Below are 12,648 nucleotides of genomic sequence, written 5' to 3'. Positions count from 1 at the left end.
GTCCTTGCTGGCATGATCTTTGCATATCTAGATGTAAGTATGTATATATGTGTGTATAAGGCGTCTTATGTAACTGTGTGTGTCTATGTATCAAAACTGACTAGTTCCCCACATTACAGTTTAGTACCTCCCTCTCTCACTTCACACCATTTCTCCATACACTCCCATATCAGTACACATGGGTCCTGCTCATCCTTTCACTGGACAGATGTCCCACAATTAACTAGCCAGTCCCCTACAGATGGACATTTGCATTATTTTCAGTGCTGTAGTGAACATCCTTGTACAAATGGCTTTGTGCGCTTGTGTGAGCCAATCCAAGGAATGAATTCCTGGAAGGGGAACTGTTGGCTCAAAAGGAGCATGCATTTATGTTTTTGGTAAACACTGGCAGACTGCCTTCCAAAAACCATGCACCAATTTGCAGCTCTATCAGTGGCCTATGAACACTTTCCCTCCCAGGCCCTTGCACTGTCTGGCTGCCTCCTCACCTCATCCCCTGTCATTTACCCACCCTGCATTTCCAGCCACAGTGCCTTTGCCCATGCTATACCCATAGCCTAAAATGCCATTCCAGCCTGTCTTCCAGGTAAAAACTTATTTCTCCCATGAAACCTAGCACAGAGGTCACCTCCTCTGTTCAGACTTTCCTGATTCCCCTGATCAGCTGCAGTCCTCTTCCTCTGGGATCCCATAATTTCTTGGGCATAATTCTGTCATTGCTCCAACTGAGGACCTATGTGTGCCTGGCATTCTATGGCCATTTGACAATCCCCACCATAACCACACACCAACAAATGGTCTTGTCTAATCCTCATTCACGCCTGGCTATCCAGCTGTACTTCCTTTTATCTGTTCCTAAGCACAGTTCTGTCTCAGGACCTTTGCATGTGCAGCTGCCTCCCTATGGATCTTTCCCACATTGGCCCGGATGCCTCTTTGGGGTCTCTGCTCCCACTGGCCTTCCCTGGCCACTCTGTCTCAAGCACCCTCCTCTAGTCATTCTGTTACATCACCATTCCATTATCTTCATAACATTGCTCACAAGCTGAAACAACCTTGTTAGGTTTAAGTGCTGACACGTTTGTTTTCCCATTTCTGCATACACACAAACACATCATTGTAAACTCCCCAAGGGCAGGGACCTTGGTTTCCTTTTCCACTGTCCCCAGCCTCAACCCTGCCTAGCGTCTGTCTAAACGTTCAATCAACATTCGTTGAGCGAGTCATCTATTATTTTGCCGGAAAAGAAACTGGCGTTCAGATAGGAAGACTGAGTAGCCCAAGGTCCCACAGTTAATAAGAAGCACCCCTGAGATTCAAACCCATTTGAACCCCAAAGCCAACTGCAGACAGTATGTCTTCCCTACTCTTGGCGCTCTGCATTGTCTCCCCCACCCGATTAGGCTCTCGGGGGCTGGATGCGGGTCTGACGCTCAGAGGTCCCCAGTGGCGCGTCGGGGACCGGCCCCGGGAGGCTAGCGGGCTCCGCGGAGATGTCACCCTCCCCGCCCCCTGTCAGTCAGGCTGAGGGGGCGGTGCGGCCGCCAGAGGGGGCGCTGAGCTCAGAGCTGCCGCAGCGCCGGAGCGGGAGCCGGAGACGGAACCGGAGCCGGAGCGTGCGGTCCCGCAGGGCGCAAGGCGCGATCCGCTGCTGGCGACGCACCGAAGGCCCGGGCATCGCTGCGCCCCGGCTCAGGGCCCGCGCCCCGCCTGCTGCCGACCGACCTGGGCACTTGGCGAGGCCCCGACCCCCATCCGCCCCAAGCCCACCCCAGCCCGGCCTAGCCGATCCCCTGCGTCCGCGCGCCGCAGCCGCAGCCGCTCCTCCATCCCCAGCCCCGGCCCAGCTTCCAGGTGAGGCGGCCGCGCTCCGGACGCCGGGGTCCGGGAAGGGGCTGGGGAAGGAGAGGGGACTGGGCGGGATGGGGAAGCGGCTGGGAGCGGAGACGGGGAACCCGCGCGAGAACGCAGAGAGGGTTCCGGTAGGTGCGTGTCGGTGCGCGCCCTGGGGTGTTTGTGTGACTGCTGCCTGTGCCCGCAACTGGCTGGGTGGCCGTGTGGTCGTGCTTCCAGGCCCGTGTGTTCCTGTGTGTCAGGGTGTCCGTGCGCGTTTGAACGTCTGCGTGTCCTGTATGTGCACGTGAGCGTGTCGGTGAAGAATGTTTGTGTGTATGGTCGTGTGACTCTGTCGTGTATACAGGCAGGTCCCCGGACTTCGCGCCGAGCCCAGCACCCCGATTGCGCGGGGCTGCAGGTTGCAATGCCCCGAATAACCGAGGCAGTGGCTCCTCCCGCGTCCCCGGGTTTCAAGGACGCCGGGACTTGTCGCGGCCCTGTGGCCTCCCGCTGGGCAGGGGGTGTGACAGGAGGGGGCCCGGCCTGGAAGGGTGCCGGGGTCTCAGGAGCGAAGGGGGGGGTTAACCAGCGTCCCAGGGGAAGGAATGGGGTGAGGGTGCGGGGCCAGCGCACCCGTGCCGGTGTGTTCGCCCTCCCCAGGCCGCCAGGATGGACGTGTTCATGAAGGGCCTGTCCATGGCCAAGGAGGGCGTCGTGGCCGCCGCGGAGAAAACCAAGCAGGGGGTCACCGAGGCCGCGGAGAAGACCAAGGAGGGCGTCCTCTACGTCGGTGGGCAAGGGGGCAAGGCTTCCGGGGCTCTGCGGGGTTTGGGGGTCCTTCGAGGGAGTGGGGCCAGGGTCATTGGAGGGAGGGAGTTGTCCACGGAGGGGTCTAGGCGGGAGAATATGAGTCAGCAGATGGGGCGGGGTCAGTAGGGGTCACTGGGGACGCAGCCAGCAGAAGGAAGCCTGGGTCAGTGTTGAGACCTATGGGGAGAGGAAAATGGAGGGAAGAGTTGGGGAGGGTGGGGTTCAGCTGAAAGGCCGGGGACAGATGCATGGGTCAAAGCAGACAGCCTTGTTCTTACTCACATGATTACTAGTTCCTGGTGTTTAGCCCTTACTCTCTGCGGAGTACCCTGGGAAATGCCATAACATCCATTACCTCACGTCATGCCCCTCGCCCATTCCACAGACCAAGAAAAGTGGGGTTCCCAGAGGTTTAACTACAGTGCTCAAGGTCACACAGCTGTTGAAACCTGAAGCTGGAGTTGGAGCCAAGACTTATCAACTCCAGAGCCCCTGTGTTATTGGGACTGCCCCTTAGCCCTCCTCTCCTGCAAGGTCCACCTCAGAGCCGCTGTTAGGGTCTTCCTGCCTCCTGATGCCAGGAGCTCCATCATTGCCTCTGGGTCCCTCCTCCTTGCCGCTTCCAGCTGTGTGAAGAGAAAGGCTGAGTGATTAAAATCTCTCATCCTAAGTGTGAGAGGAGAAGGAGCCCACAGGGTCATTTGCATAAGGGGATGTAAGGCCCCACACTGACTGATTACCGAATTTCTGTGGTGATTCAGGGCTTACCGGTGTGTAGTAGGCAGAATGATCCTTTGTGTGGGCGGAAGAGGGCTGGTTAATTTGCCCGTGGTTGTGGCAGATTTGGGATTGTGGCAATTTGAAAAATACCGACTTCTTACTACACGCTAGTAGGTGCCGACTCTCCTGATAGTGATACAGAGCACTCCAGTCGTGGGATCTGACATCCAGCGGCTGGGATGGGGACCACTGCAGTAGCGTAATCATAGAGGCTAGCATTTGAGCTGAACCCCAAAGAATAAGAAGCTGGCTGGAGGAGGGGAGTTGGAGGAAGCAGAAAAGGGCTGATGAGGACAGGGCCAGAGAGCAGAGGGCAGGCAGCAATGGTTGGGGTTGAGATCAGAAAAACCGGTGAGTGGCAGCTCACAAGGGGGCCTTGATGCCCAGGCCAAAGGATCATTATGACCTACCTGCCAGGAGAGATTGTAAGCTAGGGACTGACATGATCTGACTTCATCGTAGAAAGTTTCCTTGGGTCTCTGTGGAGAGACCAAATGCAGGGAGGCCTGGTGGAGGGTAGTGTAGCCAGCAGATGAGGGTGGCTGGAACTAGGGCACAGGTGATGGAGATAAGTTGGAGGCTTGAGCCTACACCTGTCAGGCCCCAGCTCTGGCCGCCCTCCTCCTATGTATCTGGCCGCCCTTTCGCTCCTATGTATCCCTGGCACCCAGCTCGGTCTCCCTGCTAACAGACTCGAAGCACCCCCTTCCCCTTAGTTTGGCACCTGCTGCTCTTCCGCCTGCCCAGGAACCCCCAATGGCCCCCAGTTCCTACACATTAAAGCCTCAGTTTCCTGCAGCCTGTAACTCAATGCCATTCTCCATCCTGCCTCAGTCCATGTGTCCATCTCTCCAGGCGCACAGATAGCACTGCTGGGCTCTGTGCAGGCCCGGAAAGGACACCTCTCTGTGCCCTATCTGGGTGGTTTCCTGTGCCTGAGATACCCTCCCCAGTCTCCTTTCTGCATATCTCCCTGCTCCCCATTTGCCAAGGCCCAGGCAGTGCCCCTCCCCTACCATGTACCCCTTGGAGGCTGGATGGAAGTCCTTGCCCCACTACTTGAGGTCCAGGGCACCAAATCTGCTCTTCTCTTACCCCATCTGATGGTGAGCCTTTGGCCTAGGACCTGGCACAGAGCAGGTGCCAACAAATGTTTGTGGGAGGAATGACGGGATGCAATACAGCACACCACCACCCCCCACTGTCTCTGTCTGGCTGGCCAGAGCCTGGGGCCTTCCTGCCTTCCCATGCTGTCCTCTGCTTCCACTAGCCTCAGCCCTCCCAGACACCCATTACCCATTTCAGGGTCTACCAGCTGTTGTCTGTATTGCTACATTCCCAGAATAGGAGACTCCCCACTACCCTGAAGCCTCCTGCCCCCTCCCCGCCCACCTCGGATCAGACCATCTTGCCTCTCCCAGCAGTTACCCTCCTGAGAAGACCCAGCCAGTGCCATGGGTGTCAGGCACCCTCGGACCCATCACATACTTGAGAAGCTCCTCACCCTGGCCAGAAGAAGGAACTCACACCCCAGTTAGAAGAGACTTTAGAAGAAATGGAGTGGGGGCTGGTGGGTGTGAGGGTCCATAGGTGGGATGTGGGCAGTCAGGCATCAAGGGCACCAGAGGAACCTTTCCAAATACACCCCCACTCCCACCCTCACCTGCTCACCCCTGGGCTGAGACATAAAGGAATGCGCTTTGAGCAGTGTTGGCTCCCAGGCAGCATCCCCCCAGTAGGCATGGAGATCTTTTCAGGTGGAGGAGGGGCCGGCGGTGGGGGGAGAACTCCTCAGGAAGTAGGTGTGGAGGGCTCAGTGCTGTGATGGGGTGGGGGGGGCATCTGCGGGATTTGTGCTGGGGCCAGGATGCCCACTGCCGACTGGGTCCCTCGGCCCACTCCATAACCACCACGCTTGCCGGAGGCTCTGTTCCCTCAGCTCAGAGCCCTGATGTGTGCTCCTTTTTGTCCCTGCAGGAAGCAAGACCCGAGAGGGGGTGGTGCAAGGAGTGGCTTCAGGTACCAGCCCAGCCCTGGCACAGCGCCCTTCCCTCACCTCGGGCCTGGGATCTGGCCGGGATCTGGAGGGGGGTGGCGGCGGTGGAAGAGGGCACCCCCAAGGATTCCTGAGAGTGTGCTCCATGAGGGAGGCCGGCTGGAACACCGTGTGGGAGAGAGACGCATTTCTTTCTGCTTTCCCTGGGCCCCCACCCCCTTCCCCAATCGCCTCCCTGCTCCAGTGGCTGAGAAAACCAAGGAGCAGGCGTCCCACCTGGGAGGAGCCGTGTTCTCCGGGGCCGGCAACATCGCCGCGGCCACGGGCCTGGTGAAGAAGGAGGAATTCTCCGCTGACCTGAAGGTGAGCTGTCCTCTCGCCATGCACACGCACACACCCACGCGTGTATGCACACACATGCCAGGCACACCATAAACACGCCTCAGCCAGCTGGAGGCACACCTGGCCTCACGTTCTACGGAGCTCTGCTAGACTCGGCTCAGCGTGAGTTCGCAGGGTGGGCAGGGGTGCGGTAGTCCCTGTGACTGTGCCCCCAGTTCTGGCTGTATACATGTATCCTGCTTCTGAGTGTGACCCGGGCCACTGTGGGCCACGTCCGCATGTCACGGGTTGTTTGTTCTTTCTTGTCTTCAACAAGTATCCATGCCAGAGAGGAATTATTCTAGAAGTTGCCATGGCGAATAAGTTCCTATGTTCAGGGAGCAGATGCTATAGTGGAAGAAGATAGATAACCAATGAATGAGATGGTTTTAGACGGGGCTAAGTGCTGTGAAGAAAAGACAAAGGTGATATGGTAGAGAGTCGAGGTGTAAAGGGACTGCTGTAGTTGGGAGGGCTTCTCTGTTGAGGTGACATTTGAGCTGACCCCCAAGGGATGAGGTGAGCCTTGTGAGAATTGTATCTCAGGCAGTAGAACAGCATTGGCAAAGGCCCTGAGGCAGGCATGAGCGAGTGTGGACCACGGGGGAGGGCTGTGTTGTCCATTGCATACTTGTGCAGACAGGACAATAGTACCCCCACGTGCATGAAGGAAGATACCTTCCTTGGGACCCACTATAGCATAAGACCTGTGAACTCTGAAACACCAGAGTTGGATTCAAGTGCCACCTCCACTACTGACTCCATGACCCTGGGCAGAGTCCATCACCTCTCTGAGCGGGCTTCTTTGCCTATAAGACAGAAGATGAATGCAAGAGGGCTTTTACACACATTAGGTATTTATCAGAGGTTCTCAAAACTTCTGTGTGCATCCAAATCAGCAGGAGGCCAGGTTAAAATACAGACTGTCTGCCGCCTCCCTAGAATTTCTGATTTAGTAGGTCTGAGGTGGGACCTGAGAGTTTGCATTTCAAACAGATGCCAGAGTGATGCTGGTACTGCGGGTCCAAGGACCACCCTTCATCACAGGCCTTTACACATTGACCCTTTTGCCTGTCACTGGTCTGGGGCTTGACTTGGAAGTTCTGGCTTAGGTCCCGTGTATGCGTTTTATCAGCTGTGTGACTCCCCATGTATTATTGTTCCAAGGATCCCTCCTGTTCACTGATCTCTTATGTGGGCAGGCAGGGTTCTAGACTCAGTACCTGGAGTAACTCACTGAATCTTTATATTCTCTGGGAAGAAGGCACTACAGCATGTCCATTTTACAGATGAAGGAGCCAAGGCCCAGAGAGGTGAAGTGACTTGCCTGCCTCTCTAAGAAGGTACTTGGGAGGAGAAGCTCAGGTTTACAGCAGTGAAGTTGCTGGTAGCCACCCCAGGGCCAGGGTCCGTGCTGGGAGCTGGGGTGCAGAGAAAGCCAGATCTGAGCCTGAGCTCTCAGCCTCGAGGTGCCTTTGCCCAGAACCATTACTCTTAGGCCTCCTCCTTCCTACCACCACTTCTGACACCCCAAGCCTCTGCTCACAAGGGAGCTCAGGATCATGGACTTACTATTTAAACAGCAGCCCTTTGGGGCTATGAGGCATGCGGAACCCGCACAAGCCCAGGGTGCACATTTCCGAGTGTCCCCACCTCCCATTCTGCTTCGGTGCCTTACCATGCAACCCTCCCTGTCCCCCTACAGAGCAGACAGCACCATCGCATTTCCCATCTAAGGCAGCTGACTCCAGAGGTGAAGTGACTGACCTGAGCTAGTGAGTGGCCGGGCTGGGATGTTTTTAAAGTAAACTTTTTATTAAAGTACAACATACATACAAAAAGCACACAGCCCCAATAAGTTTTCACAGAGCGAGCCCCCACGTGTAACCAGCACTCATATTAAGACACAGGACATCAGCCCCTCAGAAGCCTGCCTTAGGCCTTCTTCCAGTCCCTGACCCCCGGGACCAAGACAAGGGTAAGATGAGGGAGGATACTGGGACCCAAAATTTGAGGGGGAACACCCACTCTGGGGTCTCATATGCATGGCCCTAAGAGTGGGGGCCTTCTTAAATGTGTACCCTAAGTGCCTTATTCACCTTCCCTTGGTCCTGGCGCTGCCTCCCTCACCAAGGGTCATTGCTCCTTGACTTCTGTCAGCACAGATGAGTTGGGTATTTTTAACCCCATTTCCATGTTACCACAAAGCACACGCTCTTCTCCTGGCTGCTTGTGCTCAACTGTGCGGCAATTCGGCTGCGCATGGCAGGTGCGGCCCTTCTCCCCTCTCGCTGTGCGCCATCCACCCCTGATGGGCCATACTGCCCACCTCCGTTCTGCTGCTGCTGGACGTGTGGGTTGTTGCCAAGCAATGAGTTCCAGCTGGAATTTTTAATACTGGGTGACCTGGGGCAAACTTCCAATTTACCCACCTCCTAGGCCTTGATATACCCATCTGTACACTGGGGAAAATGAGCCAGGGCAGTAGCTGTAAACTCGGGTGCCCACGGGGCCCGCCTCCACTGGCCACGTGAAGGAACTGAGGCTACCTGGATGGGGGTCAGGCAAGCCTTCTCTAGGCCAGCCCTCCAGGCTCCCAGGATTCTTATCTCTGCCCAATAGGGAGGGACAGTGGTTATATGTGGGGAATGGGGAGGTCGTATAACCTCCTACCTACAGGTTCCCCCCTCCGGGGGTCCAGGAGCGTGCCACCCACATGTGGCCGTGTGCAGCCGTGCATGGACCCCAGGTGATTGTGGGTGGGCACGTGCAGCCAGCTCTGTCTCGTATGTGTGCATACACGTGTGCTCACACACAGGTGGCTGGCCATGTGTCTGGCAGCCTCCCTGCTTGTGTGCCTGCTGGTCTGCACCCGTTAGGGCAGCAGATGCAGGGGGGAAGGGAGAGTCTTAGCTCACACATCCAAGCAACACCATGAGCTGTTGCTTCCAGCTTATCTTAAAATAGCAACAGCTGAAGAAACCAGGCCACACAGGACCCTGGGGGAGGGATGGGTGGAAGGTGGCAGGGGAATGGCTCCAAGCTCCTGCCTGGCCCTGTCTCAGAGCTTCCATCTCCCTCCAGCCCAGAGGAGCCTCCAGGGTTCTCTCTGGGGTCCTGATGCTCAGCAGAGCCTAACACAAGGCAGGTAAGGATAAGTCAGTGATGGAGTATACTGTCTATCTCCCCATCCCATCCAGTCCAAATGATGGAAGAGCAGTAGGCTACGAGGCACTGGGGAGAGGGGTATGGAGAGCCCCTCATCTTACCACTCCCAGCTTCATGGTGATCTAGGGGGATTTCACCCCTCATGCCTTAGTCCACTTCCAAGGCAATTGGATTCCAAGGCAATTGAATTAAAATTTCTGGTTGTACAGCCAACAAAGCCTAGCCTTCCCCCAATCAGCCAAAAAGGCTTCCCAGGGTGGGAATTTGGGGGAGCATCTCCCAGCTGCCCTCATGGCCCTGTCCCTTCTCTGCCGACAGCCAGAGGAAGTGGCCCAGGAAGCTGCTGAGGAGCCGCTGATCGAGCCCCTGATGGAGCCAGAAGGCGAGAGTTACGAGGAACCGCCCCAGGTGAGTGGTGGCAGGGCTGGGTGGGGCTTTGGGCATCCCAGAAGATTGCCACCATTCCCAGCTGGGGTGGGAAGTCCCTGAGAGGATAGGGTTGGGCCAGGAAACTTCACACCCCCTTTTCTAGAACCCAGGCCCTAGGAGGTGGCAGCAGAGAGGGAGGACAGATGGGGCCAAGTACTGGGGCCCAGGCACCCCTGCCCAGGGAAGTCCCAGCTATCCCCAACTTCCAGGTTCTTCCCCTGCCCAGGGAGAGGGGCATGCACTGTTCCTCCTTGAGGGGGAGGAGTCTCGGGGCCAGAACATGGCCACTTGGTTTCCAACCCCTTCCTCTTTTGCTCTTCCCCACTCCACCCCCATCCCTCTGATGCAGGAGGAGTATCAGGAGTATGAGCCAGAGGCGTAAGGGCCCAGGACGGCCCCCCACCAGCAGCACAATCCCTTCCCTGTCCCCTGCCCCTTCCCCAGAACCAGGGCTGTCCTTCTACCCCTTCCCCCCAAACACAAGATCTTCCTTTACTCCAAGGGGGCCCCTTGGAGCCTGTGTTGGTGTCTGTCCATCTGTCTGTCCTACCCGCCCGCGTGGATCCCTGGGGCCTGGACAGGGCCGGGGCTGCGGCCGTGGCTGGTAGCTTCGCCCCACCTACGTTGCCTCCTCCCCACCCTACCCCGTCCAATGTCTGCGCGGATGTAGCATGTTCTATGTATTTTTAAAAGAAGATCAGAAAGCGACGGCTCCCCCCACACACTCCCAACAGAGGCTCTCTGAGGGTCCCCCGGGCAGCCCCAGAGCCTCCCACCCCACTCCCACAACGACCCCAAGAACCTTTTTTTTTTTAGCCAAACCAGGAGCCAGGCTGTGCCATGCCCCCTCCCTCAGCCAGCCCAGTCCGAACGCGGGCGTCGTGTGTCATGATTGTGGCATGGAGAGTTCCCCAACCCCCGTGTGAGCGTGTCCTGGGTGGGCGGGCCCGGGTGCCTCCCCGCTCCGCGTGTCCACGAATAAAGCCAATCTGTCTGTAGCCGCCGCCGCTCGGGCAAGGCAGGGTTGGGCGGTGGGTGGGGGCGGCCGGCGGGCTTCCACGCCCCAGACTACTCCACTGCGCTCTCTGGTGCCTGGCACCTTCAGCCCAGGTACAAGACTGACCACCTCGGGCCTCAGTTTCTCCATCTCCTATCCTCCCCCACCCCCACCCCGCCCGGGATGACGCAGGGGAGAGGGTCTACCCAGACTGGGAATCGCGGTTCGCTGGGAGGCGTGAAGGTGGCCTCGGGCGCCACCTGCTGGACTGTAAAGCTCCCGCTGGGGGTGCAAGGCGAAAGGAAGCCCCTCGCCACCGCAGCGCAGGGTGGACGGGCTCACCTCTCTGTACACGCAAAGCAGGGTCGCGGATGACAATGCACATGCAGACATGTGTGCGCGTACAATGGTCCTGGCGCGCCCGCCCGAGTGTACGCACCCTGGCAGGGGCACACGTGCAGATACGCATGCACGCCTGCTGACCCGCACGTGCGGACTCGCGCGCGCACTTAGTTATGCGCGCCGCCCAGGAGCCCTCGGAAACCAGCAGCGCGGGCACTGAAAGAGCCTTTTACGCTCAGGCAGAACGTTTACAGGCGCTCAGCCCTGCGCACAACTGACCAACGCAGAAAGACGCGTCCAGGGACAAGGGGAATGGACAGTTGCCCCAGAAGGAGGCAGAGCGCGGGCAACCGGCGCTCCATCCCTCTCGGAAAAGCGCTCGGAGGTTTGAGGCCTCCGCAAAGGTGGGCAAGGGTCCTCAGAAAGCTGGGAAGCCGGTCCGAAGCCCTGAGCAGATAAGGATCGGCACTAGAGGGCCCCCAACACCGCCAAGGTGTGGGGAAGAAGGGGGCGGAGACGCCGCGGTGAGGCGCAAAGGCCCCGCCTCCCGCAAGGCGAAGGCTCTACTCTGCTCAGCTTTGAGGCGCCCCACGCCGAAGCTCCGCCCCCGCTAGTGACAAGCCCCGCCCCCATCGGTGCGGCGCTCTGGCCTCATTTGCCGCAGCGGCTCTCTAACCAGGCTTGTACGAGGCCCCACCCCCGCTCATGCGGAAGCCCCGCTCTGCTTTGCCGCAAGGGCCCCCACCAAGTCTGTGCAAGACGTCACCCTTTTTTTCCCGGGTGCGACCTCCTTTCCGACTTTAGCCCTGTTTCGCCCTTCAGCCCCAGGGCCGGAAGGAGCTTGCTCCATTTAATCAACCCCCAGGTGTTAGCGCTTCGTCCTTTCCTGAGTCGTTGGGAGCGAGAGATGGTGCCAGGCCTGGGTAGGCCTTGAACCCTGCAGGAGGCCGGTCCACTCGGGTCACCTTGGCCTGCAGTGTGCAAGCCATTATTTCCGGAAGTAGGAGGCAGCTGGCAGACGTGCGTGTAGAGAACAAACCGGTGGGCTCAGATCCTCTGATTCAGCATGCAGGTGCCGGGATCTCAGATCCCTTTTGACTGAATTAAGACCCTATTTACAAACCCACTCATCGCGGGGATTGCAAAGTCGTGGCCCTCGTGTTAAATTTGGCCTGTAGGGATGTTTGTGCTAGCCCAAAGTTTAAATTTTTCTCATTTGATTCCAGTTAGCGACAGCCCCTTTCCCTCCCTCTCGTCTTCATCTCATCCACTTTCCTCATTTTTATGTACTACCTGGCTGGTAAAGAATTTGAGTTTGCCACCTCCCCTCCCGCTACCAGCACCTGATTTCCATTTTTGGATGCTGAAACCAGGTTCACCATCTGGCTTGTGGGGAGGTTTATTCTTCCTTCCTGGGTGCCAAGCCACGCACCTGGTTTCCTGCTCAGAGACCAATGTTCTCATCTGCCAGGGTCACTTTAAATGCATTCCAGGCACAGGCCCAGACGCATCCTCGGAAGATGCCAGCCCTGTGTCACAGGGCACTCCTGACTCTGGGTACACGTGTGAGAAGACACAGCTCATGGGTTCCTCTCTTATGAAAGGATGAATTATTTCTCAAGTGCCCAGTAGGTCCCCAGCATCCAACACTTGACTCCATTAATTTTATTTGAAACCATCCTCAAGGATTCCTTGTTATTCTAACTCCCCAATTTATGGAGGAGAAAATGGAGGCCAGAGGAGCGAAGTTGCCTGCTCTGGGTCACATTGTTGGGGAAGTGGCAAAGACCACATTTCAGCCGCATCTCTGAGTCTGAAGCTCACCTCCTTCGGAATTTTCCAAAACGGACTTGCTCTGAGAAAGACAAAGAACACCTACCATAGGGAAACTTGGAAGCGGTTGCAG

General features: G+C 57.4%; 1 protein-coding gene across 2 annotated transcripts; it reads left to right on the top strand.

Annotated features, from left to right (window-relative positions):
* The first annotated feature begins 1,560 nt into the window (after window positions 1-1,560).
* Window positions 1,561-10,401, top strand: SNCB (synuclein beta). 2 transcript variants are annotated; one of them, XM_047731680.1, is made up of 6 exons: window positions 1,561-1,857; window positions 2,500-2,629; window positions 5,407-5,448; window positions 5,670-5,788; window positions 9,293-9,382; window positions 9,753-10,401. In XM_047731680.1, exons 2-6 carry the CDS (start codon window positions 2,509-2,511, stop codon window positions 9,783-9,785), a joined length of 405 nt encoding a protein of 134 aa, XP_047587636.1. In that variant the 5' UTR covers window positions 1,561-1,857; window positions 2,500-2,508; the 3' UTR covers window positions 9,786-10,401. The 2 variants fall into 2 exon arrangements, with proteins under 2 accessions (XP_047587636.1, XP_047587635.1); XM_047731679.1 differs by having other exon boundaries at window positions 9,290-9,382.
* The last annotated feature ends 2,247 nt before the right edge of the window (window positions 10,402-12,648 follow it).

The sequence above is a fragment of the Lutra lutra genome, chromosome 5, assembly GCF_902655055.1.
Source record: "Lutra lutra chromosome 5, mLutLut1.2, whole genome shotgun sequence".
NCBI classification, from domain to species: Eukaryota; Metazoa; Chordata; class Mammalia; order Carnivora; family Mustelidae; genus Lutra; species Lutra lutra.
The sequence above is the reverse complement of the archived record's forward strand: the minus strand, read 5'-3'. Positions and strand labels throughout refer to the sequence as shown.